The sequence below is a fragment of the Saimiri boliviensis genome, chromosome 3 (assembly GCF_048565385.1).
Source record: "Saimiri boliviensis isolate mSaiBol1 chromosome 3, mSaiBol1.pri, whole genome shotgun sequence".
Taxonomy (NCBI): Eukaryota; Metazoa; Chordata; class Mammalia; order Primates; family Cebidae; genus Saimiri; species Saimiri boliviensis.
This window is the reverse complement of record NC_133451.1, coordinates 117587784-117614103: the sequence shown is the minus strand read 5'-3', so window position 1 is coordinate 117614103 and position 26320 is coordinate 117587784. Positions and strand designations below refer to the sequence as shown.

Sequence of the window (26320 nt, the reverse complement as noted above, 5' to 3'; positions counted from 1 at the left end):
AAAATCACAGCAAAATCACAGGCAGGACAAAAATCACCTGCCTTCAAATCACAGCAGAAACCCTCAGGATTTCCCTAAAAGGTGAGATTACAGACTTTTAACCTATTTAAATGTGCTTCTGTGTTTAGTTTGAAGTTTTCTCACAGTGAAACATGTTACATTCTAGTAATACAATAAAACTAAAACACCAGCTGGGCGTGGTGGCTCATACCTGTAATCCCAGCACTTTGGGAGGCTGAGGCAGGTGGATAATCTAAGGTTGGGAATTCAAGACCAGCTCGACCAACATGGAGAAACCCCTTCTCTACTAAAAATACAAAATTAGCTGGGCATGGTGGCGTGCACCTGAAATCCCAGCTACTCAGCAGGCTGAGACAGGAGAAGCGCTTGAACTTGGGAAGCGGAGGTTGTGGTGAGCCAGGATCATGTCATTGCACTCCAGCCTGGGCAACAAGAGCGAAACTCTGTCTAAAAAAATACTTAAAAACCTCTGTAGATCCAGGTGAACCAAATCAGAATTAAACTGAAAAGAGGCGTGGTAGGTAGAATTCTAAAATGTTCTCCCAAATCTCCCACTCAAATCCCGGGGATGGTGAACAAAATGAGATATCACATCTGCTCATGATTATGTTACACGAGAAAAGCAATTCTGCAGATGGGGTTGAGATTACTAAACAGTTGACTTTGGGCTAATCAAAACAGAGACGATCAGGGTGGGCTGAATCCCATCCTATGATCCCATTAGAAGCAGAGTTCTCCTCTGCTGTCAGCATGAGGAGAAGTCAGAGAGATTCAGAGTGTGAGAGGGACGAGCAGCAGGGAAGTGCTCCAGTGCTGGCTTTGAGATGGGCCATGGGGACAAAAGCCAAAAAGAACATGGCGACTTCACTTCCACAATCCCAAAGCGCTGAATATTCCAACAAACTGCACATGCTTCGAAGAGGATTTTTCTCCAGAGCCTCCCCTGAGACACTTTCCAGGATGAGGCCTCTCCACCTGCCCTTGTCCTAGATCCCCACGTGACTCACTTCGGTCAGACCACTGCCCAAGCATCGTCTTTTCCGGATGCCATCCTCCAGCAAACATCTCATCTGAAAAGCACCTTCCATCTCTTCCGCTTCCTGTCTCCTTACTATTTGTCTTTCTGCATAGTGCTTCTTATCCCCAGCCATTCTGTTACCTCCCTGACCATTTCTCTGCTGTTTTTCTGATGCCCTCTGTCTGTAACACCTTGCTGGTAGGCCTGGGGCTTGTCTGCTGTCTTTCCCCAATTCCCTGAGTAGCACTTGGCAGACTTTAATGAATGAAAGAGCAAAATGATAAATAAGCACACGAATAAGAAATGAAATGTTTTTTAAAAACAAGAGATTGAGAACAGGAAGTTTCCTTTACCCACAGTTGTAGACCATCTCATTCCCACAGAAGAGTCACAATCACACATGTAAAGTATTAACTGCTAGTTTTAGATGACACCGGAAATGACTGTGGGACGCATTCTGATCGGTCCTTGTTCTGCTGAACGCCCTTTGGTGGGAGTAAATGTCCTCTTGAGGTTCTGTCCAGCTGTATCATATGAGACACTGCAGTCCTTGCCTTTCCAAAACAGCATTGCTTTTGAAAACCACCACCCAGCACTGGCAACATCAAGCATTACTGATGGTAGTCATAATTAAGGCACAGACAGCTGAAAAGACTGAAGCACAATTCCACTCCGAGGAAGATGTGGCAATGTGATAAAATGAGTTGTGCCTGAGTGATTTAAAGGTCTTAATTTAGCCTGGGAAACACGGCAAAATCCCATCTCTACAAAACAAACAAACAAACAAACAAACAAACAAAAAAACCCATAAAAATTAGGCAGGCATGGTATGCACCTTAGTTCTAGCTACTCAGGAGACTGAGGTGGGAGCACCCCTTGAGCCCAGGAGGTGGAGGTTGCTGTGAGCCGTGACAGCACCACTGCACTCCAGCCTGGGTGACAGAGTGAGATCCTGTCTCAAAAAATAAATGTCTTAATTTACTGTATTTCCATAGCATAAAACTTAAAATATGGGCTTCATCTGAGCAAGACAGGAGGCAAAGCTTAAAGGTAGAATACAGAAAGAAAAAGAAAGGGAAGAAGAAAAAAAAAAGAAAAAAAAAAGTTACTCTCCTTCCTGGGAGTGCCCAATAGACACTTCTGTGTCTACTTTTTTTTTTTTTTTTTTTTTTTTTTTTGCTATTCAGCTAAAACACATTTTAAAACTATATATGGCAGTTTCAGTTTACTAAAAGTAAACTGAAAACATCTAAAAAAGAAGACAAGCATGTCTAAATAGTGTGATAATTTTTCTTCCTGATAAGATCTACACCGCTTGTATGCCCCTTATTGAAGGAAAAACATTACAACTTTTTATATAGGAATCTGCATTTTAGTATAGGCTTTATTTCTGTGAAAAAAAAAATTGAATAGTATCAGGAAAGGCAGAGATCAATAAATGCAAACCCCAGCAGAAAGAATATGATGGGTAAAGAGGAGAGAGAATCATGGGAGGAGAAAGAATGTGCCAAAAATTTGGGATAAGGAGAACCAGACGAACAGCTAAAGGCGGGAGTCGATTCCAAAATTGAATTCAGCCCAAGGAAATAACCATTTGGTGAACTCGTGGACAAGAAACTGAGGAAGGAATCCAGCCAGTTCCTTTTAGTAATTCGAGATGGGAGATGTGGCCCTGAAATTTGGCATACAGCTAGCCAGCAGGAAAATGAACCTGGTTTAATTAGAGAAGGAGAAAAATGACTAATTAGCCCGGGGAGTCATCAAGGCAGAACCAAAACACTAGACTGCTGAGTTAGGGGAAGCCTAGCTCATTCTAAATCGATGCATGTAACTTTAATTTTCCTACTATCTAGAAAAGAGACAACTGCGTTTTCTTAAACGGTACCGCGTTTAAACGACTGGTGAGCATATGTGCCATTAATCCAATCTAGAGAATGACTGGGCAGCACAAAGAAAACAGTGTGAAGACCTAAGATCATATCCGGAGAATGAGGTCCCTTCCTTCATCCTGCAGCCGGCCTGACACACACTAAGCCACTTTTGGTCATAAATGAAAGACAATCCATGTGAGCAAAGGGCAATATACGGGCTCTTGTGTTCCCAAGGAGGGTGGACCCACAGAACAGAGGGCAGGGCGGACACGCAGTGAGCCTCAGCGTCACCTGGCCTGTGGGACTCCGACTCCTCCAGGATTCTGTCCATTTCTTCTGTCTGCTTCTCCTCTACTCATCACCCAGCAGCTGCTCCAGAGGTTCTACCGCCGATTGCTCTTGGAGTTTCCACCACAAGAGATGAACTGTATCTCTTCTTCAATTGCAGCTGCAAAAGCTCCTGGGGAGAACTCAAATTCAACCTCTCTTAGGGCTGAGAAAGTGGGATCACCTAGGAACATGGCAGCTCCAATTGAAGCCACATATTTACATTGCGTGTGTATTGGGGAAGGGAAAAGATGGGGAGAAGAGAAGAAAAGATGGTAATTTATTGTCGGACAATTTCAAAAATGAGTGCTGCTCCCAGAAAAAGAGGGTGCCTAGGCAGACTAAAATTGTGTTTAATGTATCACTCAGGGATTAGATGCTGGAAGGAAAAATATTTTGATCTTCTAGACACATTCCAGATAAAAATGGATCTCTTTATGACCGCCATCCCTTATTGGGTCATTTGGTCCAGAAACTGACATTCCCCAGCTGTCTGTGACAATGTGCAGGGCCCCAGTCAGCAGTCCATCACCTGGAGAGGTTTCTGGACTCTAAATCCCTGGGGCCAGTGATGCCTGTGGTTTCTGCCGATTCCCAGTAACTGAGCTTACTTTGGGCCATCAGCCGAACAAAATGTTCTGGTGATTCTACTTCTTCTAGTCGATTTTTCGGTCAGAGAAATTCACAATCAGGGTATGACAACAGTGCAGGAAGCTTTTGTTAGAAAATCCAAGAGACACTGATGACATCAACTCCACAGTGCTATTTCCTTTATTACCCGTTAGGAATCAGCCACCCACTGCTTTATCTTTTTAACAATTTTCTACGTTTTGAATTGATATCATTTCTTAGAATAAAACGCAGCACCTGCATCTAAAATATAATGTATTTTTCTTAAGACATGTCTTTCAAACAGAAGACAGACAGGTAATGGGTGCATAGACACTTGATCCTCTTATAAAACAGGGTGGCATCCACATTTCAGTACCGCAGCACATGAAATAATTTGTCAGCTCCTACTCTGTCACAGTTTAAATGACCGATTAAAATAAGAGTAACAGTAATTCTAGAGCTGAATGAGGTTCTCCGGCCAAAAGGTAACATTAAGCAAGGTTTCACTTTAATGTCATGTGTTACACAGGGTCACTAAAAACAAAATGTAAGAGATAAAGGTACGTGCGTAAAATTGAGAGATAATACCAATTTAAATGAATACAATTTTTATTACCCAAAATCATCTTGGAAGGAAATTTTCTAATATACCCATTTTTAGATGATGAGATCAACCATTTGATGAGAATATTTCCAATTGTATCCCCTCCTTCCTTGACTTTTTCTCATCGGTTTAGGACCTGGGTTGTGCACATGGTGGCTCTCTGGGATAGTTAAGGGGTGCAGTGGCTGAGGCTTCCCTTGCCCTAAACGGCCCAGGCTGAGGGCTTGCCAAATGGCTACCCATTGAAAAATACATATCCCCCCTTGTTGATTGCACAATTCTATCTGCTATTGCCTATTGGGAGCATAATCATGTAAGTTCTAAAGTCCTTCCAGTTCCAAAGCCATTGATCAAACCCGTGAGACACTGAGAGACCGAAGATTACTGAGGAGTCTCTGCCAATAATAAATGGTATATAAAGGTAGCTGTGATTCTATGATGAATAAAAATTGAAAACAAAACAAAACCAATCTTGTTTAAATTATTAAATGAAGAAATCATGGAGTAGGCAGATGTCTTGTCTATCAAATTAAAATTCAGGGAATATGTGTCAGTTATCAGCTTGTTAAGTATGATCTGTAGGGTTGAATTAACTAAAGGTCTAACCCTAAACTAAGTGAGTTACTACTGAGTTACTAAATATAGACGAATGGCTTCCTTTTTCCTTTAAAGAAGGAAGAATCCCAGAAAAATGCCTACATCAGAAGCAGAAGACCCATGTTGTAATGACATGTCTGATCATCACCCTGAGTTCCACAAGGCTACAGCATATTGTAGAAGGCACATCGGTATGCGAGGGGGGAGATTTACAGTATAGATCTCTATGTATTTCCAGCTCTCTCACCAACTGGCAACATGACTTTGGGCAGCAACTTTTTTATTAATTCTATCCCCTTACCGTAATATAAAGGAGCATAACTAGATAAGTTCTTAGGCCCTTATAACTCAAAAAGGCATGATTAACCCTGTGAGGTACTGTGAAAAATTGGAGATTCTGAAGATGAATCTCTTCCAATAATATGATATATAAAGGTGACTGTGATTCTATGAGGAATTAAAGACTATACGTGCACAATGAAACGAGAAACTGTATAGAACCTATGAATCAACTTGTAAATAATCTGCTCTGCGTTATAAAATCTGAGAAGTGCTATAATTATTCTTGTCATAACTGATGCCACTAATATAATTTTAAAACCTAAAAGCCAGGCCGGGCGCGGTGGCTCACACCTATAATCCCAGCACTTTGGGAGGCCGAGGCGGGTGGATCACGAGGTCACGAGATTGAGACCATCCTGGTCAACATGGTGAAACCCCGTCTCTACTAAAAATACAAAAACTAGCTGGGCATGGTGGCGCACGCCTGTAATCCCAGCTACTCGGAAGGCTGAGGCAGAAGAATTGCCTGAACCCAGGAGGCGGAGGTTGCGGTGAGCCGAGATTGCGCCATTGTACTCCAGCCTGGGTAACAAGAGCGAAACTCCGTCTCAAAAAAAAAAAAAAAAAACCTAAAAGCCTGAGTCAGAATACGTAATTACTCACTCTTTTCAAATTATATTGTGTGTGTGTGTGTGCATGTGTGTGTGTTCCCTAGTCAACCTGAGCACCTTTAAAAAATTCTAAAGGTATTCTAGGCATGGTGCCTCATGCCTATAATCCCAGAACTTTGGGAGTCTGAGGCGGGTGGATCACCTGAGGTCAGGAGTTAGAGATCAGTCTGGCCAACATGGTGAAACCCTGTTTCTACTAAAAATTCAAAAAAAATTAGCTGGATGTGCTGGTGGGCACCTGTAGTCCCAGCTACTTGGGAGGCTGTGGCAGGAGAATCGCTTGAACCAGAGAGACAGAGGTTGCAATGAGCCAAGATCACACCACTGCACTCCAGCCTGGGCGACAGAGCAAGCCTCAGTCTCAAAAACAGAAAAATACAAAACTCAAAATTCTTTGTTAGACTTGATGTCAAGATCACTGGAGACAAGGAAGAATTAGGTCTAGGGAATTCAAGCATATTGACCTCATGATCTATAAATTGTAAATGCCAAGGATCTCTTAAAAGAAAGACCCTTGTCATGATAAAGGCACAACCTAATGACATAGTTAGGGTTCATCTGCATTCCTCCTCTTCAGCTTTATCCAGATGCCATTGCTTGGACGAAGAATCAACTGTCCTTCTAGACCAAGTTCTTCTCTTTTCTGGTTGGATTCTATCCAAAAGTGCCTCAGGATGCATGAAAGAATGGTCTTTTCTTCCATCATAGCAAACTTTTGACCTTCAAATTAATGTAAATATCATCACTTTGGTTATAGACTTATCCCAAACATGAGAAACAAGGGGTTCTATCATAGGAAGCAAGCATTTTATATTTTCACAGTAGGCAGAAGAAGAATCAGAACGACCTTGGACACTTGTTAAAAATGAAGAGTCATGAGTGTCCCTCCCTGCTCCCACTTAGCCTATCTCGATAGCTGGGGAGGGCCAGGGAATTTCTACTCCAGCTCATCCAGATAAATCCTGAGCTCGTTCAAGCTTGAGACTCACTACTCTAGATTATGTCTTAGTGTCTTTAATCTGCTATGGATCCACCAAAAAAGCTTCAGTTCACCCATTTCAATCTGACCTCACTTTACTAATGTCTGTATTTACATAAATAAAATGCTAGAGATGCTAAAACCAAAACAGTTTAAAACGCAGGGCGATGACGGGCATTCATTTTGCTTCAATACTTCAGCTGGCCATGTGGCAGCATTTTCTGTTTTGATTTGCAAAATGAAATTCTTAAGAGCAAGAAACACAAAAATTAGGTGAGCCATAAGTAATCACATGAAGTTTTCACTGCAATAAATTATATTCTACTGTAATTAAAAATCAAGAGCATTTCAGAACTCCACCACGAAACTGATTATGTTTTATGTTATGGGTAATTGTGTCTCTCTCCAAATCCATATGTTGAAGTCCTAACCCCCCATACCTTAGAATATGACTGTATTTGGAGACAGGTCATTTTAAAAAGTCATTAAGTACGAACAAGGTCACTGGGGCGGGCCCTGGTGCAGTCTGACCAGAGAGATCAGGACACAGCCCCACACAGAGAAAAGACTGAGTGAAAACATGGGGAGAAGAATGCATCTCCCAGCCACAGAGACGGGCCTCAGGAGAAGCAGCCCTGCTAGCACCTTGATCTCACACTTCCAGCCTCCAGAACTGTGAGAAATAAATTTCTGCTGTTTAAACCCCCCAGTCTGTGTTATTTTGCTACGGAAGCCCACGCAGGCTAATATACTAATATACCTTTTGACAATGATATTTTAAAATTGCAAAGCACAGCAAGTGAGGGGAAAAAAGAAACCAGCTATTTTGTTAAGGCTGTTGCGTACGGGCAATGTCACATCGCATCTCAAAGGAATCTCTGTGAGAAACCTGCTATCATCATGTGGGTCTGAAGGTCCAACAGTTCAGATGCATACAAACCTATGCAGTTCCTGGGTCCAGCAGAGAAGGGTACATAGGCGTATGGGTGGCGCCCTTGGGCATTCTCAGGGAAGAACCGCTCAGGCTGGAACTCCTCGGGATTGGGGAAGTATCTCGGATCTCTGTGCAATGCATATGGAATGATGACGGCTTCCGTGCCTTTCAGAACTCTGTAGCCCGCTGTCAAGAAGTAGTCAATACATCATGAGATGGGAGCAGGACAGACATTAAAGAATTTCCCTCTCCCTTCTACTTTAGTTATAGCATACTTACCCACTTCACAATCTTCACTAAGACTCCGGGCAAATAAGGGAACAGAAGGAAAAAGGCGAAGGGTCTCCTTAATAACACATTCCAGATACCGAAGTTTCTTCAGGTCTTCTACGGTAGCAGGACGGACAGACTTCCCTGATGAAAGCAAGTAGATAAGATGACCTGAAATTGTGGTGTGGGCCTGGGAGGCAGACATCAAAGAAGAACACATGGATCAAGGCATGGGATGCTAAATACCTATCAAATATCCATCAAAGAAGAACATATGGACCAAGGCACCGGATGCTAAATACCCATCAGATGCCCATCAAAGAAGAACACGCGGACCAAGGCACGGGATGCTAAATACCCATCAAACACCCATCAAAGAACAACACGTGGACCAAGGCACGGGACACTAAATACCCATCAAACACCCATCAAAGAACACGTGGACCAAGGCATGGGATGCTAAATAGCCATCAAACACCCATCAACAACACGTGCACCAAGGCACGGGACGCTAAATACCCATCAAACACCCATCAAAGAAGAACACGTGGACCAAGGCATGGGACATTAAATACCCATTAAACACCCATCAAAGAAGAACACGTGGACCAAGGCATGGGTAATACCCACAGCTAAAGCAGAATTTCTAACATTATGTATAATGAAAATAAAATGAGACAATGTGCCAAGTAAAATAAACAGACACAAAAGTTCACATACTATACAAATCCATGAATAGGTAAATCCATAGAGACAGAAAGTACATTAGAGGCTGCCAGGGCCAGGGGAAGGACGAATGAAGAGGGACTGGTTAATGATATACTGAGTTTCCTTTTGAGGTGCTGAAAATGTTCTGGAATTACGTGGACATGACTATCATACAATATGGTGAAGGTACTAAATGTCACTGAAATGTACACTTTAAAATGATGGATTTTATGTTACGTGACATTTACCTCAGTAAAAAGAAAATAACATAAGGAATTAATAATTGCAACTCAGTACACAAAGATTAGTTGCTCAAAAATTTTAGAACCAGGATTGTGGGTAGAAGAAAAAGTGAGGCACGATAAGCAGAAAACATGAGACACACAGAATAAAGACTCTAGAAACGATTATTGTGTCACTAATTCTGCAGGACCACAGAGCATCTGTGAAGCTGGCAAATCAGCTAAACATCGTAGGGGATACAAAAGATTGGAACCTATTCCAAAAGAACCTGTGAGCTCTTAGAAGACCCCATTTACCCCCTCAAGGCAATCTCAGCAAAATTAAAATCCATGTGAAAAAAATAAAATGACAAAAATTTGCCAAAAGGTTTCGATGGCGTCCATTCTGCAAAATAAAAGCTTGCCTCTTAATGTGAAATTCCGGTCCCCGCACAATGTGCACACAAAACTGCTTTTCCGTCCTCATCTCCATGAATGAGATGAGTTTTCACTGTCTCTCGCTCTCCACGACTGCCCTCCGAACCACAAACCTTTCCACGTCAGCGCCTGTGCTCACCTGCTTCTCTTTCCGGAAAGCCTTCTCTCCAGCTTTATTTCTGTAGTTTTCCTTCCTCACCTCTCGCTATGAAACCGCCTCAGATACTCCTTGTTGCTTGGCTAACACAACTTTATTCCTTTTTGCCTTGCAGTTATTGAGGAACTTTTAAAAAGGATAAAATGGAGGGAAGCCCCTTTGTGGCAGACTGATAATGGGCCCCCCAATATTAGGTCATAAACCCTGCAATCTGTAAACGTTACCCTATTTGGAAGTAAAGAACTCTTGGCAGATTTAAATTAAAGGTTTTACAGTGGGGCGATGATTCAGGTGGGCTCTGAATGCCCTCACAAGGATGCTTGTGAGAGAAAGACACACAAGCACACACACACCCCCCACACCACACATGCATGCATGCACGTGCGTGCACACACACACACCCCCAGACAGAAGAGAAGGTGACACAGAAACTGGCAGAGATGTCAGCGATGCAGCTGTTAGCCAAGGAAGGCTGAAGCGACGAAGGGTGGATTTTTTTCTCCGGAAGGAGCACAGTCCCGCCCACATGGTGATGCAGGCTCAGCAACGCTGATCTTTGACTTGGGTGTCCAGAACTGTGCGGGAACAGGCGTCTGCTGCTGGGAACCTCCCCATCTGTGAATGCGTCACAGGAGCCACAGGACACCAACACACCCAGCATCCCCACCTCCCTGCCTTCCTGCCTTGAAAATGAACGTGATACTTGGAACATCAATCAAGAAGACAAAAGCCAAGATGGCAGGGCTGGCAGGGAGCACAGGAGCAAGCCCAGGACCATGGACCTCCCTGCTGGCATCCAGCCAGGAGCCTTTCCTCTGGGTTGCTTGCTGTAGAACAGAAGTTTCACTCCTGGTAGTTTAATCCATCTTTTCTCTACTTTATCTCTAGAGGTCAGATGCAATCCTTTCTAAATCGGCTTCCCTGTACCTTTCTGAACAGTTTGACCAGCTACTCCGTTCTCCCAAATAGCACCTTCTTCACTCAAATGCACAGTCCATGATTCTTCGTGTATGTTTCTGTTTCTCCTGGGAAGCAGTAAGACCCGAGGACGGCAGCACGCATCTATGCACCCCAACATCTAACCTCAAGTATGCCAGCACGCATCTGTGTACCCCAGCATCTAACCTCGAGAACGGCAGCACGCATCTGTGCACCCCAGCCTCTAACCTCGAAAACAGCAGCACGCATCTGTACACCCCAGCATCTAACCTCGAGAACGGCAGCACGCATCTGTGCACCCCAACATCTAACCTCGAGGACAGCAGCACGCATCTGTGCACCCCAGCATGTAACCTCGAGGACGGCAGCACGCATCTGTGCACCTCAACATCTAACCTCAAGGATGCCAGCACGCATCTGTGCACCCCAGCCTCTAACCTCGAGAATGGCAGCATGCATCTGTGCACCCCAACATCTAACCTCGAGGACGGCAGCACACATCTGTGTACCCCAGCATCTAACCTCGAGGACGGCAGCATACATCTGTGCTCCCCAGCATCTAACCTCGAGAACGGCAGCACGCGTCTGTGCACCCCAGCATCTAACCTCGAGAATGCCAGCACGTATCTGTGCACCCCAGCATCTAACCTCGAGGACGGCAGCACGCATCTGTGCACCCCAGCATATAACCTCGAGGACAGCAGCACGCATCTGTGCACCCCAACATCTAACCTCGAGGACGGCAGCATGCATCTGTGCACCCCAGCATCTAACCTCGAGGGCGGCACCATGTATCTGTGCACCCCAGCATCTAAACTCGAGGACGGCAGCACGCATCTGTGCACCCCAACATCTAACCTCGAGGACGGCAGCATGCATCTGTGCACCCCAGCATCTAACCTCGAGGGCGGCACCATGTATCTGTGCACCCTAGCATCTAACCTCGAGGACGGCACCATGTATCTGTACACCCCAGCCTAACCTGGAGAATGCCAGCACGCATCTGTGCACCCCAGCATCTAACCTGGAGGACGGCACCACGTATCTGTGCACCCCAGCATTTAACCTCGAGGACAGCAGCACACATCTGTGCACCCCAGCATGTAACCTCGAGGACGGCAGCACGCATCTGTGCACCCCAGCATCTAAACTCGAGAATGGCAGCACACATCTGTGCACCCCAACATATAACCTCGAGGACGGCAGCACGCATCTGTGCACCCCAGCATCTAACCTCGAGGGCGGCACCATGTATCTGTGCACCCCAGCATCTCACCTTGAGGACAGCAGCACGCATCTGTGCACCCCAGCATCTAATCTCGTGGACGGCACCACGTATCTGTTCACCCCAGCATCTAACCTCGAGAATGCCAGCACGCACCTGTGCATCTCAGCATCCAGCCCAGTGCAGTCACTTGCCAGGTGACCGGCAGAGGCCTGTAAGTGAATGGACGAGGCCTTGCAAAGGGGATGGTACTGGCAAGGATCCCACAGGGAAGCGTTCCTGCTCGTTGCTGTGAACACACTGGCATCTCTGCAGTTAACTTAGCACCACAATATACCAGGGAAGGGGCCAAACATACCAAACACGTCATCCAGCTCATTGTCCACTTTTTTCTGGACTTCCGGGTTAGAACCCAAAAGGTGTAAGGACCAGTTTATTGCAGCTGCAGTTGTATCGTGGCCCTACAAATGGAGAAAACAATAGCTTAAAAAGCAGAGGTAGCCTGCGATGATTAGGAGTGACCAGAAACCGCTTCTGAATTGTCTCTGGATTTGACGGGGGCACCGTGACTGAAGAACAAAAGAAATTAATTCTGTGCAGCACCTTGCCTCGGTGATAAGCAGACAATTCCTGAAAAGTGGAGGCTCGTGCCTAGAGATGACAGCTCCACGTCGTTCAGTGCTGCATACTCGTGGGACGTGCATGTGCTGTGTTAATAAAGGGGGCGTTCCAGGGGCACGAGGTGGGCTGCGCCTCTGTGAAGGGAACGAAGCCTGATGTTCTGGAGCCTGCTTGGCAAGTCTGTACTTCTCTGCCTTCCCCCATCTGTAAGGTGGGCCTTACCTGCGGACGGCAGGTGCCAGGGGGTACAGGTATGGTTCTAAGTCACATCCTCTGCATTCAAAAGTCAACAACAACCTCATTTAATACTTGCTGAGTTGTAGGCAAAATACTAAGTACTTTGCAGAAACTGACTCAATTAATCTGCACAAAAACTCCATGGAAGACTCATTACTGTTATTTACATTTCAGAGATTAAAAACTCAGGACAAACATGTGGCGAAATAACGTCTCCTGTGCTAAGCAGCTTCGTGGGAGGCAGAGGCAGAAGCAGAGGCTCCAGCACGTCTGAGGACAAAGCCAGCTGTGCTGATGCCATTGCCCACACCCTGTGCACTCAGGAGGCTCCGCCTCCACCTCTTACACTAGGGTATCGTCTCGGGCTCCCTTCTTCCCTACCCACTTGATAGTTCAGGTCTTGGCCTCTTACCTGCCTCTTCAGCTCCCTAGCGCATTCCCATATGCAAAAGTGGTGAGTTCTTCAGGAAAAAAAAAAAAAAAAAAATTACCTGGAAAATCAATCCCAGTCATCTACCTCTCTGAGTGAAACGTTAAGGACAAAAAGGAAAAAATGGTCACCTCTATAAAAGATCTCACTTTTCCATTGTCCCTATGTGGCACAAGGGATTATTATAATATTTCATTCTCTGTGCAGAGATCTCCAAAGTACTTGTTTTATAAAACTGCTCGTGGGTTGAACTGCTTGGGGCTTATTCTGCAATTCTTAAAATACGCAGCCTACAGGTCCCTGAGGCCGGTGCCCCATTGCATTTTCCCAGCACTGGCAGTTACAGAGACTACTCAGAACTCCAGTGTTGAGCTCTGGCGCATCGTGCTCGCTTGTCTGCGAAGTACATATGGAAGTACGCTGGCTAACCAATTCTGATTGCTTTCCTTGAATTTATGAGCAGAAGCCTAATCCAAAGGCCTAAGAGGGGTCCGCTGAGCTTTCGACTTTATTTTGTCTGCCATCCTCAGAGGGCAGGATGAGGCAAATGTAAAGCACCAAGGCACACTGGCAGAGCAGGGGGCACACCCACTTTTAGCTCACATCTGGAACTTGGGCAGTTACAGCCTGCACCGGCCTGTAGACCCACACCTGGTATACCTCCATTCAATGCAAAGAAGAAAAGAATTAGAATTTCAAGGAGTGTCAGAACTGAAAGAAAAGTTATTAGTCTGGTTCTGGTTGTTTTCATGAAAGTGAGAGGTTCCTGGTAGGAGATGGATGGAATGTGTGTACATGTAGGTATGGGGTGTGCATAGATGCATGCTGTATGTGGATATGTACATGTGTTTGTGTGTGCATTTGTGCTTATGTATACATGAGGGTACATGGCTGTGTGCATTTGTGTGTGCATGTGTATATATATGTGCATGTGTGTATATAGGTGTGTACATGGTTTTGTATGTGTGATTATCTGCATAAATGTACACGAATATGTGCATGTGTGTGGGGGTGGTGTGTGCATGTTTCTGTCTGCATGCATGTGTGCATGTGTATGTACATGAGTCTATGTGTGTGTGTATATTTGTGTGTGAGTGTATGTATGCCCATGTGTGTGAATGTGGATATACATGTGTTTGTGTATATGCGTGTATATGCAGGAGTGTATGTAGGTGTGTGCATGTGCTTGTGTATGTGTGTATATGGATATATACGTTTGTATGTTCATGAGCATATATGGGTATATACATGTGTCTGCGTGTATGTGCCTGTGCATGAGCGTATGTGTGTATGTATATGTATGTGGGTGTGTGCATGTGTATGTTTGTGTATGTGTGTACAGGAGTATATGTGTGTGTGTCTGGGCAAGGTGAAGATGTGAAAAGGTCTCTCCACTTCAACACCAAATAATAACACCTGGTATCTGCTGCATATTGTTTATGGGCCAATCACGATTCTCAGAGCACCTTTACAAATCTAATCATCATAACTATTCCATGAGGCTTGTGCTATGAAAATCAGAATATTCAGGCCCAGTATGGCTAGGTGAGGTGCTTGAGGTCATGCTTCCAGCGCATTAGAGCTGGGATTTGGTCTTAAAGCCCACACTCTTAACCTCTCTACTTTTCAGCTAATTTAGATGTCCATTTTCTGCTTAAGACTTATTTTCAGTGAAGTGTTCTGCTTTAAAAAGCTTAAAACCACCAGGGCAGTCCGTCTCTCCTTTCTGCATATAGGAAAGCTAAGACAGAGCTCTGGAATGATCAGAACTATCTTATTTGGCTCATCAGCACAGAGCTTGAACTGGAACTAGGATCCAGAGCCCCTCCACACAGCTTTCTTCCACTGCGTTGCGGAGCCTCACACGAGAGTGCATGAGCATTGGCACTGCTGCCAGAGGCTCCCGCAGAGCAGCTAACACGTTGGGTACAGAGCCATGAACAACTCAGGTGCCTTTCACTCTGCTCCACGGGGAGGATACTACTATATGGGCTTCTAAAAACCATGCTTTATCTATTTTGCCATTCACACAGAGAATCCCTCTTTGCAGTATTTAATATTTAAGCTATCTTTGTAAAAAGCACTTCACATATATATGTTCAAATTTGAGACTGGAGATCTCGTTAGAATCATGAGCCAGCTGAAATTTCTGTCGGAGGGCTTTTGCTCTTTAGGTAGAGCAGTTCATGGCAGTAGCTAAGTGCTCGTCTGCTAGAACCTCAAAAAGGAGGTGGTGAGGAAGTGGACTTGCGGGTCTGGGAGGTTAGAAGGAAGCTGAAGCCAGGTGGAGAACTGAGAGCCATTCTGGGCTGCTCTTCTACTTGGGAAAACTCTAACAAATCTTAGGGTTTCTTGAGGGAAGAAAAAAAAAGTCTACTGCTGTGCCCAGCACTCAGCAAAATCGCTTTCTGAAGAAGAAGGTTGAGCTGGTACTTAACCAGTTTCTTAAATTTTCTAATTTCTAATAAAATTATAATGAATCTTCCTTAGTTATATTAAACTACTTTAAAATTTGATTAAATTTTAAAAAATAATGCCAAAGATTCTAAAAATAACTGAAATGTGTTGATATCTGAACATAACAATCCATATACAATACCTCAAACATGAAGGTGTCGACTTCTTCTCGGATATCTTCATGACTCAGCCTGTTCCCTTCGTCATCAGTCACACTTAAAAGCAAGTCGAGAAAAGCCCTGCGTTTGTTTCTGGAGGGGGCGGAGTCCCTGCCATCGCCTCTACATTCGCCACCTGCTGTTATTTCATTGGCCCGTTCGGCGATGACCTGTATCATTTGAATGATAATCACATGTGTTAGTTTGGACTTGAATGCAGCCTAGTCATGCATCTTCTTATAAAATATGCTAGTTTCTTTTATTTTTCTCTAAACCTTTCTATTTCAACATTTGTCAACATAGGCTCTTGTGAAAATACATTAAAGGCTCTTATTAATATTTCAGGCATTATTTGGTGAAAAATTTTTTAATGTTTTTTTTTAATTGCATTTTAGGTTTTGGGGTACATGTGAAGAACATGCAAGATTGTTGCATAGGTACACACATGGCAGTGTGATTTGCTGCCTTCCTCCCCTTCACCTATATCTGACATTTCTCCCCATGCTTCTCCCCAACTTTAATTTCAGGCAAATTCCTAACTTTCCAGTACTATTTTCGCAGTCTTTCCAACACAAGAATAGAATTATAGTCTACTAGAAAGTACTCTAGAGATTTCATTGAGCTAATGAGAAAACGTTTAAAATGCAGTCACTATGCAATAGTCTATTACAGATTCCTAATTACATGTTACGGGGAGCATAGAAGCAAGGAGATGAGTCACCTCAGCCTCTACACCTGCGATTTCTGCTGCCTGAATGCTTCCCTCAGCGGCCTGCACGGCGGACTCCCTCCCTTCTTCCCGATCTCTGCTCACTGCCACACGATCAGAGACACCTCCCTCATCCCTGCCATCCTCGTCCCTAGCACTGCAATGCTTCCTAACGCTGCCTTCTTCTTCTCTATTTTCCTTGCCACCTGACATTATGTGATACTTCCATTAGACTTATTACGATATTATACTTATTGTATGATGTTATTATTATATTGTGTGATATTATACTTATTATATGATGTTATACTTATTATATTGTGTGATATTATACTTATATGATGTTATACTTACTATTGTGTGATATTATACTTACTATACGTTATACTTACATTGTGTGATATCCTTATTATATGATGTTATTATATTGTGTGATATACTTATTATATGTTATACTTTTATTATATTGTGCAATATCACAATATATGATGTTATACTTATATTGTGTGATATCACACTATATGATGTACTTATTATATTGTGCGATATTACACTTATATGATGTTAAACTAATTATTATATTGTATGATATTACACTTACTATATGATGTTATACTTATTATTTAGCATCTTTCTCTTCCAACTCAAACTCTGCCATGTGCGTGTCTTTGTTCATTGATATATTTCTAATCTTTAGAGCACTGCTTGGCATTTTAAGAATACTCACTAGGTTATTTCTTGGATGGATAAAAGAATTGAGGCCCATACACTTAATTTGGTTGTACATTTCAAATTCCTTGTACTAGCAGGTAATTGATCAAACCTGCTACTAAGTGCCTTGAGCAGATTCTAAGCCCTTTGAGGGCAAAACACCATGTCTTCCTTTATTCTTGTGGAATTCCTAGTGCCCAGGCCTCAGTAGGAAATTCTCAATGTTTATTAAATGAATGATATTGTCTATTCAGTCTGGAATTCATTTAATTGTTGCTATCAAATATCAATGCACAAAATTTAAGGAAAAAGTTTACGAAATATAACCTGCCAGCTCTTCCCTGGCAACCAGGTGATCACTCCGCTGTGGCCCACTCAGCCAACATTGCATTCATGGAACATCTACTGATTTATTCATCATTTGATCTCTTAAGGAAGCAATTCCAATAGATTTTAACCAAAATTTACAGCAAGGAGAGAACATACTTAAATAGGCAATTTTTTCAATACACTGAAATTATAATTTGATGTATATTTTCAATTGAATCTTGCTTTTCCAAAACATGTCAGTAACACAAGAATTGACATCCTACAAAACAGCCTCACTATCTTATTTTAGAATTGGAACTAAAATACTCATATCTAGTTAATTTTAACATTTTCTGAGTTAAGATACTGCTATCAATGCCCTCTGCCTTTGAAAATGACTGCAAAATCCAAACATTTTCCAGAAAACTCTTATACACAGATCTATGCTTCTTTATTCTTTTACGGAACACCCTGTTTGTTGATAAGTGTTCATAACTCACATCACATTTTGTAATTATGTGCTGATAGATGACAGATCACCTCTCCTACTAGAATAATTTCCTTTCAAGTAGGGACCATATTCACACTGTCTTACTCATTACTACATTTCCAACATTTGGTATGGTGTTTGGGACTTAGCAAGTACTTAATTAATATCATTATTCAAATTTTATTTCCTGAGACATAGGCTCCATAGTCCTACTATGTTAAAAAAAATGAAAATCATGTTTTTTTATGTTAAAAAAAACATAAAAATCATGGACTCACCGAAAGTTCTGGAAATGGATAATGGGGATAGTTGCACAACATTGTGAATGCACTTCGTACTGCCAAACCGTACAGTTACGATGGTTATAAAGGAAAATTTTATGTTATGTATATTTTACCACCGTTTTAAAAGTCAGGGACTTACGTCATTGGTAAAGGTATGTAGGATCTTAAGGCTCCTTTTGTGTTCCCATCCTTCTTTAAACATAAGGTACCAGAGGTCAAGCCAAAGCCAGGGCATCTTTATTCTTTGAAATATCATCTCACTCATCCTATAAATGGAATACAAATACATCAGCTGTCGTATCAGAAATGCGCATCTCTTGAGCATCTCTTTAGGTACCTGGCCTTGATGAGGGCAACTGAGGAAATGACGATGATTGCCTTAGAAGCTACTAAGCGCTCCATGCGTTATGCTCAACAGTGAAGGCATGCACTGTTACGCATTCCATGAAGCCTTAGAAAATAATGGGTTCTTTAGAGGATGAAGAATCCATTAGAAAACCTCCTTCCTAGGTAGCCATCTGGCTCTGCTTCTGTTTCTCCAGGGCGAGTTCCCCACTCTGCCTAGGGCCTCCGTACCAGGGGTTTAGATGAAACCTGCCTCTTTTTAAGGTCCATCATTGGTTGAGTGACAGATGACAGCTGGCTGCCCTACTCTATAAGCAAGGGTTCTCTAAGTAGCCATCTGTCACTTGGCTGTCCCAGCATCTCCGTCTCAGGTCCAGCCATAGAGCAGAAAGTCCCCTATGTGATCTCCTGCAGGACCAGCCTAGATGCCGGTTCTTCAGAAAGACCTTTTCTGGCCTCTCACTCTGTAGGACACATTCTTGTTTTCTACTCAGATATCAACTTGATCTCTTCTTCCTGAGCAGTTATTACAATTCACAAATTTCTTTGGCCGATGCCTGCCTCCTGTGTTATGTTTTGTGTACGACTACAAAACCAGTCAGTACCCTGTGCAGTGACTGGAAGATCAGAGATGCTTAATAAACACTGGTGAAAATGAAGCGAAATGAGCAGCGGATTTAAATGGACTCAGCACAAGGCACTTCACTGCACTCCATCAAACCAAGTCCTTGCCCTGCTCTTAACACGTGAATAATTGCAAGCAATTTTAGGGTAAAATGGAGTGTTTTGATTATTAAAACAAAACCTACCCAGTGCAGAAAACATGGAAAAGAAGAATAACAAAAGGAAAGCCCAAGAATGAGAAACACACACACAAGGCAATGATAAACACTGCTAACATTCCGTCATAGTATCTGCTAGGTTTTTCTTTATAATTTTTAAATATAACAATGATCATAGTCCAGAACACTTTTTAATCTTTCTTTTCTCAGCATCCTAATGTAGCATCATTATGTACAATATAATGTAATCTCAATGTCAGAGAATAATTCTTCTAAATTACTGCATAATCTAATGTGCCATAATTTACATAAGCTTTCCTCTACTGCTTAAACACATGCTTACATGATGAGGTTAGCTTCTAGTTTAATGTTTAATTCTGAAACCACAAAAAGATATAACACAAATAACACAGAAATTGTCGGCAATATGTTTTAAAGCCCAAATCCATAATAGTTTTTAAAATAACGGAAAGGACTCCACTTACCTATAAACTGCACGGACATACTCGGAATCATCATTACTTTGAGCACCAATGTTCTTCCCCATGGCTGTTTCTATAAAACACAGTGAGAAGCAACCATTCAATCCACGCGTGTTAGTTATCTTGTGTTTGTTCTGGAGTGGCAGACACGAAAGACGTACATCCCGCTTTGTCCTGATAGATTCCAGAATTCTTCTTCCTCCCTTTACCGTCTTCTCTGGCACCGTCTACTTCTACTCCCTGTTCCTGTTCTTCCTTCCCTTTGCTTTCCCGGGCAGCTGCTCCGTGCCCACACCCCTCACATCCCTGGGCGTGGTTGCGGCTCCTCAGCAGGCGGACACAGCAGCAGAGCCCCCTGCCCTTCCAGGTCCTCCTTCCCGATAGAGTGTGATTTCCTATTTGGGCCATTTCATCTTTATGCCATAAATTTAGGAACAAATCAATGGGACTCACCACAGATGATATCTAAGGCACAAAGCGTGATGTAAAAAAAGCAGTTAAATGCTTCTTGGTTAACATGTTTTTCAAGTTTCTTAACCAATATATTTGCTTGCTCATTCATGATATCTAAGAAATCTTCCAGAATGGTGAAATGGAAAGTGGGTGTTAACATCTTTCTCCTGGAGCGCCATTTGTTTCCAGTACTAGACATAAAATAGGTGGTTACAAAAAAAAAAAAAAAAAAAAAAAAGAAAAAAAAAAAGAAAGAAAGAGAAAAGTTACATCCAAAACAATTAAAGCATAAATATAGCAAGTCAACAAAATTCTCCTGAAACAGCTTAATCCACAGGTCCTCAAATGCTTTTGGCAGAATGACAAAGACATATACATATCTATAAAATATTCATCTATAGTTACAAAATATGAATATTATGGACATTGTTCTATAACATTGTTTAAAATAGCATTCATAAAAGTGAAAACTGTTAAGAATTTCTCTCAATTTCTATGTTTCAAGTTTCTAATAATGATTTTTTTCTCCTCCCGTCGATACCTCAGTCCTCAGATGATCCTCACACCCCAGGGTTCTGCCTTGCTCTCTCCCCTGCTCCAGTTCTCCAAAGTCCCTTCGAGGCTCCTGCCTGGCCCTTGCGGGGCCCCTTCTCAGAGGATGGAGTCCCGGTTCTGGATACCTGCTCGCCAGACTTCTCTGGAGCTATCTTTTCGATGGATTTTTAGGATTTCTCTGCTCCACACACTCCTTTGCTTTACTGTGGCCTCCATCCTGCCACCTCCTAAGTCTTCCTGAACACTGGTGACCGTCACTGTTGAACACCACGGCTGGAGATAACCGTTCACCTGAACCCTTAGCCTCTTCTCCTCCTTTCTGAAAGCACAGTCCTGCTACAGAAAAAGCTACCCTGTGTCAATTCCTGAAATCACAAGTTGCACACTGAAGTAACTGTTTCTGTAGACAGTTTCACAAAGGTACGCTGACATACCTTGTAAGAAGTCCTAGGCCAAGCCATGGTTCCAAAAACTTGTACATAGAGGATTTGTCAATTTGCTTTGAACTCGTCAAAATTACCTTGGAAGAGAAAAACATGTTTTAGAGACATCCAGACATCAAAAGACCTTCCTATAATGATAGTAATACCTGGCTAGAGTACAGCTAGTTTTTAGGACATTTCGCAACATTTACTTTCTCTGTGGTTCATTTTCAGTTTCGTGCCTCAAAGACATTCAATTTGAGTTTTGAACATCAAACCTGCATTCAGTTTTGGGGACTCGGTGGAGTTGAGGGAAAGCAACATGTCCGAGATGATTCTCTGGTTCCTGCCGTAAACCAAGAGCCAAGTGGAGTTATTTAATGAGTGGAGGGAGGGATCGAGGTGGAGGGTGAGTACATCTCGGGAGATGGAAATCATGGTGCATTTTCAAGTCATGTTGACTTTGAAGCATTCAGGTTGCTGTGGTCTGAAAGCAGGCAAGACACCCAAGATAAGACCTGAGCTGGAGATGCCTGTTTGAGTGTCTCAGCATAGAGGCAGCAATGGATGGTGTGAGTGTGATCAGATCACCCAGGTTCTGTGTGAAGTGGGAGGAGGGATGGGGGCTGGAGCTGAGCACAGGGTGCTCACCGGGCTTCTTGCTTCAGTCCCCTACTCTGGACAGACCGCCATCTGCACCCACCACACCAGCTTCTGTTAGCACTAGGCCAACAGAGGCTGGAGCCCTGGGCCTGGCCTTCTCACTCACTTCTCTGAGCCAGGATTCTGGAGAAGTGTGAGACACTCCAACATTTTCACCGTAATTAGAAAGACGTATCCTGCTGGCACTACTTCCTAGGAAATTCTGGTTTTAATTTTGGTAAACAAAGAGAAGCTCTGTTTACCCCATTTTTGTTGCCTGCCCCAAATCCTTTTCTCACTGTGCCGTGAGATGATTTCCCCAGACCTCCCAATAAGTAAAAGGACTACAGCTTTTCGGAGGACTAATTTCAACAGCATGGGTTTGTAATATTTATCCCATACGTATCAAATTTGCATTCTCTTTTAAATTTGGAATAAGGTTATCATTGACATGAGACCCTGAGGAACTTGAGGGGAACATACTTTACTAGTCAAGTATTTTTGAAGTCTTAAAAAAGTGTCAGGTGGATAACAAGTGCTCACCTTGCAGAATCATTTATTTATCTTTCTGAAAAACTATATCTTTCTGCAGACTTTCAAATATTGGAACCTGGTAACAAATGTGCACTTTGGTCTGCAGGGTGTTAATCTCCCAGGATTCAGACTACATCTGGAAAGCATTAAATCGCACCTGTGTAGCCTAAAATACTTAATGGAATGTCTTTTGCACTGAAATGGCTGAAATATAAGGACACATTATATTGATTCTGAGGAGATTCTCATGCTGTCAGATACGCGGGGCAATACTGATCATATTCGCTCACACCCACCTCCACATTCTCTGCGTTGTAAAGGGCCACCATTGGCACCGGCCCAACCCAGAGCTTCAGCAGCGGCATGTGGCGGTATTCTTCTGTGTACTGAATTATCTGCTGAAAAAATTCTGGGACAAAAATATCAGATTTTAAATTCAATCAAGATGATAATTTTGTGACAAGTATTGAACAAACATTTGCTTTCTCATTTTGATAAATATACTAATTCTGTAATGTGTCACTGTTAGAGGGAGCCAGGTAGAGGGTATGTGTGAACTCTCTGTAACATTATTGCAACTTTTCTGTAAATCTAAAGTTTTTTTTTTTCAAAATAGTATTTGCCACAGTAAATATACATAGTGCATGTTAGCAATCACAGAATAACTATTATTATAGGGTTTTGATGTCCCATTATGAGCACTCTTTCTAACGACTGCCTAGTATCACAGAGCTAGCAAACACTGAAGCCTGGCTTGTACCGAGACTCCAGAACACATCACTTCACCATCACACTATGCTGCTTCCAAATGTCTCTCGGATGAAGCAGCTGTCAAAATTCCTACGAAAGGAGTGGGCTCAGATCCCCAGGGTCAATCATCCTGCGTCATGCTAATATTCTGCGTGCCCTGGTTTGGTCTGACAGAGGGGACAGGGAGGTCTCAATCTGTGGTTCGAAGGCAGCAGGACCAACAGCTAGGAGTAGCTGGGGAAGGCAGACATTGGCACAATGGACTGGAAAAGGTGAGATTGGCGTTTAGAGGCCAGTTGGGAGCCAACTGCAGTCTTCAAGGTGAGATGGCCGAGGGCAGCATTTGGACATCAGCCACAAAACGAAAGGCAACACCTCTTGTGTGTGAAAGACAGGATTCTTGGGAACAAGGACTATATCTTAGAATATTTTGATATCCCCAACTTTGCTGAGATCAACACTGGGCACCAAGCAGGGCCTCAACAGATGCTTGATTGACAACGAAAGAGCTTGTTTTAACCAAGTTCTAGACAAGGGTCTACAAACTCCGCATGCAACAAATTTAATCCTTAAAGTAGCTCTGTAATATAGTTCATTTTCACAAAGAGGGGGAGAAAACCCTGTAAGTTAAAGAGTTTTACATAATTTCTCAAACAACTTGGTTATAGGGCTGGAAATTGAACAGTGGTTTTCCTCATGCCAAAATCCAGAATTTGTTGGTGGAATAAAAAGTCACTTTTGTAAAAGACAGTATTTGTCATTGTCTTCACACTGAAAGTGACTGCAAGGAAAATTATTTCAAATCGTCCAATCAGCTCACAGATTGCCTTGAAATAGGTCTTATTCACTAGTGATTTTAATTATTGACATCCCCAAAAGAATATGATGAGACTTAAGTATATTACTTTCCAGGGGTAAGGGATGGGGTAAAATCTATAGTTTTGTACAATTATTATTTTTTTAATACCGTAAAGCCTTAGGACAAAAGGGGCGGTTAGTTCTGCTTTTAGAATTAACTGAGATGATTTTTACCAGTGCGATTTTCCTATCTGTCTTGTTGGATTACTTGTTACTTCAATCATCATGATATTTGGCTGGCAAAGAGTTTGCTTGATTTTTTCCTTTCAAAATATTCTTAATATTTTAGTAAACACTCTTCCATGTGGCCTCATCTTATTCTTGTGAAGTTGAAATGACAGCATTATTTTTATTAGAGAAAACAGAAGTGAAAATGAGAAAAAGTCTTTCAAGCTTTGGAGTTAATGCTCAGCCTGTAAAATTATTAATAACAGCCCCAGAGGGAACTGGGTTCTGGTCCGGGCCCATTTTAAAACACGTCGTTTTGGGCAAACCTTTTCAGTTCTGGGTATCTCAAGTTACCCCCTATGAAGGTGAAGTGTTGAGATCGAGTTCACCCTCCCGGATGCCGGGCTGTGCATACCAGACACTTTTGAGACCTTTCCAACTTAAAGTGATTTTTCTCCACCAACACAATGTCGATCTCTTTTTATAATAAAAGGTGACTTGAATTTTTAAAAAAGCAATTAACTGTTTAATATATAAGGGGTTTGAACCTTCCTTAGAAGTTTGCCTGAGGACCCTGCCATCAGTTTCCCAGCTGTTACTACGCCACCTCCTCTAAAGGGGTCTGAAGGCCCAGCGGGAGCCGAAGCAGGTCGAGTCCTGCGATGCTGGGAGGACGCCTCCAGCGAACCCCAGTCTCTCATTTTCCGAAGCGGGAGCGAGAGGGGCGGCTCTAGGCCTGAAGGTGTTTGCCAGCTCTAATGCGCTGCGTGCTTCCTGGGCGCTTCTGTTCTTTTTTTTTTTTTTTTTTTTTTTGAGACGGAGTTTCGCTCTTGTTACCCAGGCTGGAGTGCAATGGCGCGATCTCGGCTCACCGCAACCTCCGCCTCCTGGGTTCAGGCAATTCTCCTGCCTCAGCCTCCTGAATAGCTGGGATTACAGGCACACGCTACCATGCCCAGCTAATTTTTTGCATTTTTAGTAGAGACGGGGTTTCACCGTGTTGACCAGGATGGTCTCGATCTGTTGACCTCATGATCCACCAGCCTCAGCCTCCTAAAGTGCTGGGATTACAGGCTTGAGCCACCGCGCGGGCGCTTCTGTTCTTAGGCTTCCCAAGCCCAGGCAGGAGGAGCGGCGGGGACAGGGGAAGACACCCAGGGCGGGGGTTTGGAAACCCCGAGTGCTGTACTACGCGCCAGGAAAACGCCGGCTCCCGGATGGGGCGCTGGCAGTGTCGGCGGGCGCCCGGGGGCGGAGGGCAGAACTGGGGGGCACTGGGTAGGACTGGGAGGCACTGGGTAGAACTGGGGGGCACTGGGTACGACTGGGGGGCACTGAGCAGAACTGGGGGCACTGGGTAGAAGTGGGGGCACTGGGTAGAAGTGGGGGGCACTGGGTAGGACTGGGGGGCATTGGGTAGACCTGGGGTTTACTGAGCAGAACTGGGGGGCACTGGGTAGAAATGGGGGCACTGGGTAGAACTGGGGGGTACTGGGTAGAACTGGGGGGGCACTGGGTAGAACTGGGGGCACTGAGCAGAACTGGGGGCACTGGGTAGAAGTGGGGGGCACTGGGTAGGACTGGGGGTCACTGGGTAGAACTGGGGTCACTGGGTAGAACTAGGGGGCATTGGGCAGAACTGGGGGGCACTGGGTAAACTGGGGGGCACTGGGTAGAACTGGGGGTGCATTTTCCGCAGGATGACAGGCTCCCCCTCCTGCGGCCACGCCGGAAGCAGCGGGTTCCCGGACGATCGGAGGGCGGGGAGGGCTGCGGACCGCGGCGCGGACCCCGGAGGGACGCCGGCCCTTACCTCGCGCGTCCCGCTTCATCAGCAGCGCGTGGCCCAGCAGCGGAACGGCGCGGGCCACGGTGGGGATGGGCCGCATCTGCCGCCACTTCCACGCGTAGCTCGCCGCCCACTGCAGCAGGTTCAGGACCAGGCTGGCGCCGGCCAGGGACGCCACGCTCGCCGCGCCCCACAGCAGCAGCTCCTGCCCCCCCAGCCCCAGCCAGAGCCCCGCCATCGCCCGGGTCCCCGGAACGACG

At 43.9% G+C, this 26320-nt stretch overlaps 1 protein-coding gene across 1 annotated transcript; it reads right to left on the bottom strand.

The window, feature by feature from the left end:
- Positions 1 to 3990: 3990 nt before the first annotated feature.
- On the bottom strand, positions 3991 to 26300 carry CYP4V2 (cytochrome P450 family 4 subfamily V member 2). The gene is made up of 11 exons (XM_003933823.4): positions 26085 to 26300; positions 22792 to 22904; positions 21332 to 21417; positions 20343 to 20533; positions 19893 to 19962; positions 18420 to 18546; positions 15762 to 15947; positions 12233 to 12335; positions 8196 to 8330; positions 7923 to 8102; positions 3991 to 6723 (listed from the first exon to the last, which is right to left on the bottom strand). The coding sequence occupies exons 1-11, from the start codon at positions 26296 to 26298 to the stop codon at positions 6551 to 6553; spliced, it is 1578 nt and encodes a 525-aa protein (XP_003933872.1). The 5' UTR covers positions 26299 to 26300; the 3' UTR covers positions 3991 to 6550.
- Between the last annotated feature and the right edge of the window lie 20 nt (positions 26301 to 26320).